Source organism: Mycetomoellerius zeteki, unplaced genomic scaffold, assembly GCF_001594055.1.
Source record: "Mycetomoellerius zeteki isolate Tzet28-1 unplaced genomic scaffold, Tzet1.0 scaffold865, whole genome shotgun sequence".
NCBI lineage: Eukaryota > Metazoa > Arthropoda > Insecta > Hymenoptera > Formicidae > Mycetomoellerius > Mycetomoellerius zeteki.
In genome coordinates this window covers 11,891-16,835 of record NW_017257898.1, presented here as the reverse complement: position 1 = coordinate 16,835, position 4,945 = coordinate 11,891, and the positions used below count along the sequence as shown (strand labels likewise).

Here is a 4,945-nt window from a genome sequence, read left to right as displayed (position 1 = left end):
AATTATCTGTTTTGAGAAATAGATAAATCTTGTTTTATATATATATATATATATATATAGCTAGTGGACTAATTTATCTTTTATTTGTTACACAATTTTAATGCTTTTTGAAAGTAAGGTATCAATATTTGACTTGATAAATTCTATTCAGTGGTTCTATATTTTACGAATTCCATTGATATTAAATTTTATCTATCGAACATGGACAGTAGCTATTTCCTGCATACTTTGTGTTTATTTTTTTCTACTGAAAATAACGGATTGGCGGCCCTAGTGCAGTTGAAATTATTCAACCAGGTCATTAAACTTCGTTTTGATGCACACCTCTTTAAATCTCGTGGATTCTCGATATGTCAATCACCTTCTGATTTATTCATCGTAGAAAGGTTAAAAAAGAAAGGCGTTTTATCGCCTGGAGTCAAAATGCCGTGATGCAAGATCTGAAATTTATGAGAAGCCGAACTTCGAATTTTCGAAGTCAATGTGCACTCTTAAGAAAACAGTCGGTTGAACGTCGTCTCTTGTATTAAATCACATAATTTTATTTCATTTTGAAATTTCGAAAGTTCAACTTACAAGACGAAGTGTTAAGGGTTGCGAAACGCAACTTTCGGCTAGAGTGCCAAAAATAATCTAGGAAGTTTCGAAAGAAAAGAAAAAGAGAGCGGGAAGAATTCCTTAATTGCTTTTGATGAATCTGATGCCGTTTTTGCGAAGATTATAGCCGCAGCCTTGCATTCGTTCGATCTATCGGTTACTGTTTTAATTATAGATTTGAAACGAGTGCATGTAGTCATCAAAGATATACACAGAACGCAGCCGTTTGTATGTACATACATACATTCAGTAACTCGACTAAGGATTCTTTTATCTCATTCATTTACGCTAAACATACACATGTTAGGTCAAGGCTAATATTGGATATGATAATCAATAGAAATTAAGATTCTGGTGCATATCATCGATAGTCGATAGTTGCGCAAGTATAATATTTTAAGGCGTAATAAAGTATAACATTTTCATCCGGGTAATTAAAATTTTGTTTTAAGTTCTTATTAATAGTGAATTTTTACAAAATTTCTAGTTCAAAGTTATAAAAATTTACACAATATATTATTAGCCACTAATATCTGCTTTAATCAAATATGACCCTCTTCACTCATTTATGTTGAACGTTTCTCGGTTCGTTTTCACTTAATAAAATAGTAATAATAATATATAAAATAAATTAAAGAAATAAAAATTTAAAAATAAATAATTCGATTAAAACGATACTTTGCTAAAAATTCGAGACAATTTAAGATTTAGAAAGTAACTTAGTAATGTTAAGTAACTTAATATAATTGATTTAGAAAATAACATTTTTTTCCAGACAACATATCTAAAAAATGTCATGCAGATATAAAGACATCTTTTGGAACATCCATAAAGGATATCTAAAAGATATCATGAAGAGATATTCTAGAAAATAAGTATATGTTATCTGAGCATTGTTGTTTTTTTTCTGTTACATTATACCATAATCGTACAATGAACTTTAATTTTATGAGTTTGAATAAAGTACTACTAATAATAAACACATCAAATAGCGTTTACTATATTTTTATTGTTTCAACTAGAATACGACTAAGACTAAAGTAGGTTAATGAAATAGAATAGAATTTATTACACTTCACTATTTACATAGCCAAGAAGGGGACTTGGTTTACAATATTCTTACCTCATTCATCCTTCCATACTTCTCATACGCGTTCTTATTTAACTATTTTACTATTTAACTATTTACTAAAATAGGTTAATATAAAAGCTGTACAGAAACACACAAAGGGTGTGATCCACTTGGCGTTACAAATGCTTCGAAGCTTTTAATTGATCAATCGAAAGGAAGAATTTTATTAATTGATCAATTAAAAAACGCTTGAAAGTAGCATTTGTAGCATCAAGTGGACCATAGCCAAAGTCTTTAAACGCTGCTCGGTTGTCGAAATTTCTCGTCAAGTCGCCGTACGAATTTCTACCGGCATCGTTTCGTGAAGAAATTCGCCCCCGGCTGCTGTAAATGTAGTCCCCTCTACGTAATATGTGATTGCTCGTCGGGACATTGACCAGTATTCGACTTTCTCGACACTGTAGTCGAAAAATGTAACGTGAACGAACTTTCGTGAGGCCCACATCGGAGAATCAGCTTCGCCCAACATCGGTGCCTGTAAACAAATAATTGCAGGAGATACGCTATGATTCAATCACATTACACGTGAATGTTACGTTATGTTTGCTGAACATTTTAATAACTGTAATCCCCACTGTAATCACGATGGACATTTCATGATAATCGCTTTATCCGTTATCTTCACCTATTGAACGAGATATTAAAAAAGCATATCAACTTCGATTAATGATAAGAGGACATTGTATATCTGTCCGTCACCTTCACGCATTGTGACCGATTAAAGTACATCTCGCGATATTATTTTTTGTGAATTTTAAATCTTTTTGCGATAGTAAAAGTAATAAAGGTTTTGTAAACAAGTTTAAGTTCATTTACCCTGAATGTGTGCTCGAGGAAAAGAAAAAAATATTTTACAGATAAGAGTAAATAATGGCATTTTGTGAGCAATTTAAAATGATTAACATCAGTTTATAATTCACTGATTCTAGATTACACATGTTCCATATTCATGCATTTTTAACGACTAAAATAATTTTAATGATTAATAAATGGAGAGAGAGAGAGATAAAAAAATTGATCCTTTGCATATTGTTTGTAGCAAGAAGTTCCCATTTTTATTAACAATCGTCATAAGCGAGAAATGACGTGTTAAAGTTTCTTGCATGTTATTTGTAAAAAAAAGAGAAATTTTGATAAAACAAAATAATAAGATTGCTTTAAAAGCCTTGTCAAAAAGGGCCACAGCTCTTTATTCTTCTAACAGATAGTAAATAGACGTATTTTCACTTCACGTGCTTTTTATGACTATTTACTAATGTCGAAGGGAGATAAGAATAGCTTCGGTCAATTTTTACAAGTGTTTCAATGTAATCTCATTATTTTGTTTTATCAAAAATTTCTTTACAAATAACATATAAGAAACTTCAACGTGTCATTTCTCGCTTATAGTCACGATCCAATATGATTGCGGCGATTAGTGAAGAGCCAGTTAATTAAAAATATTTTTTAACGTAGAATTAATGTTGAAATCTGTAAGAATATTTGTATTCACTCCCGAAATATTATAAATAGCATTATATTAATTATTTGAGCATTAACTTGAAAGGAAAATAGCAAGGTGGGACTTTGAAATAAAATACCTTAACACATTAATTTTATAAATATATTTTTACATATGTATAAGTTAAAAAACGCATGATATAATTTTCTCTTTTATCATTTCACACATTAATATGCGATTTTTTTCTAACGATTATTAAATTTTCAATTGATACAATAATAACATACTGCTTAAATATTTATTTATAAATATATAAGCTATGTATTCTAACGCGTATGATGCTATGTATATAAGATTGTATCAAAGAACTTTTACTGCCGATCGCTATTAACAATTCTGGCAGAATATTTACAGATTTTGAATTCCAATTGTTGACATCATTATCCATTCACATTGTATTATACATTTGTAAAGGAATGTTTTTTGCAGTATATAAGCTGCAACGTATTAAAAAAATTGAGATAAAATACTGACACCAGTGATAAAGTTAGGTAAATCTGTACTTTTCCATAAAATAAAGAAAATCTATAAAATATAGGTGCTATCCCATATGACAATGTCTATCCTATAAAATAAAAATAAATTATTGCGCCAACAATATTTAACTTGTTAAAAAGAAATGGTCAGAACCATTGTTATTATTACCATCCTATCTTAGGAAAGAATTCTGCAACGTCCTGAAAGACCTCTTCTGGTGTTTTCATAGAATTAACTTTATAAACTAAACCTTGCTGCTCATACATTTCTATGATGGGTAAAGTATTTTTCAAATAAGTTTGATGACGCAGGACCAAAGACTGCTCATTGTCGTCGCTGCGTCCACTTCCACTGGCACCACGTTTCAGGCAACGCTGGGTACAAACTTCTTCACTGCACTCGCAGAATATTACGCCCTTGAGGATAACTTTGTCAGCCATCACCTGTCATCAACATACGCCATACATGAAATAACTATATGCAAAGTCCATAGCCTACAATTAATTGTCAGAGAAGCATGTACAATCTTAAAGTATATGGTAATGTAATACATACAACCATACGTACGTGTGCATACATATGTGTAATATATGTATGTATATATATATATATATATACAGGGTATCCAAAAAATCGAGGCCAATATACTTTAGGAGGTGATTCAGAGGAGCCAAAAAGGAGGAAAAAAGCTATATAAACATAGGTCCGGAAATAAGTCGTTTCCGAGTTATAACCACTTTTATGTTAAAAAATTGAATTTATATATATATATTTTTCATAAATTAGAATTATAATTTATTTCACAGTGTTTCAACATAATTACATGTTTTATTTTTAAACTTTGTATTCTTTAATTTTCCGGTATTTGTAAATATGGTTACTGCAATATTTTTGGATAAATATAAACAGATTAAATAGAGTTAAATGAAATGTGTAACAGATTAAATTAAATGTTTAAAATGACCACCTTCAGCACATATGCAGGCCCTTATTCTTCTATCAAAGGAATTCCGAACTCTTTGAAAAACAGTTAGATCCCTCCTTACTTCTTCGAATCCGTGGATTTGTTGTTGTTCTACGGATATACGTCTCGTATAAAAAGGGCGAATCGAACCATTCATTTGGTTAATCGAACGTTTCATTTAATCGAACACATTTCATTTAACTCTATTTAACCTGTTTATCCAAAAATAATGCAGTAACCATATTTACAAATACCGGAAAATTAAAAAATAAAA

The 4,945-nt window shown here is 30.3% G+C and overlaps 1 protein-coding gene across 2 annotated transcripts in view; it reads right to left on the bottom strand.

Moving 5' to 3' along the window:
- Window positions 1–1,975: 1,975 nt before the first annotated feature.
- Dak1 (cytidine/uridine monophosphate kinase Dak1) overlaps window positions 1,976–4,945 on the bottom strand; it is a 4,276-nt gene continuing 1,306 nt past the window's right edge. Inside the window, exons 2-3 of one of the 2 annotated variants that reach the window (XM_018459789.1) lie at window positions 3,876–4,150; window positions 1,976–2,204 (exon numbers count right to left, since the gene is read on the bottom strand). In XM_018459789.1, the coding sequence (XP_018315291.1) occupies window positions 2,072–2,204; window positions 3,876–4,150 (408 nt within the window). In that variant the 3' untranslated portion in view covers window positions 1,976–2,071. Of the gene's footprint in view, window positions 2,205–3,499; window positions 3,796–3,875; window positions 4,151–4,945 lie in introns of those variants that run through there. The other variant, XM_018459790.1, reaches the window with a different exon arrangement.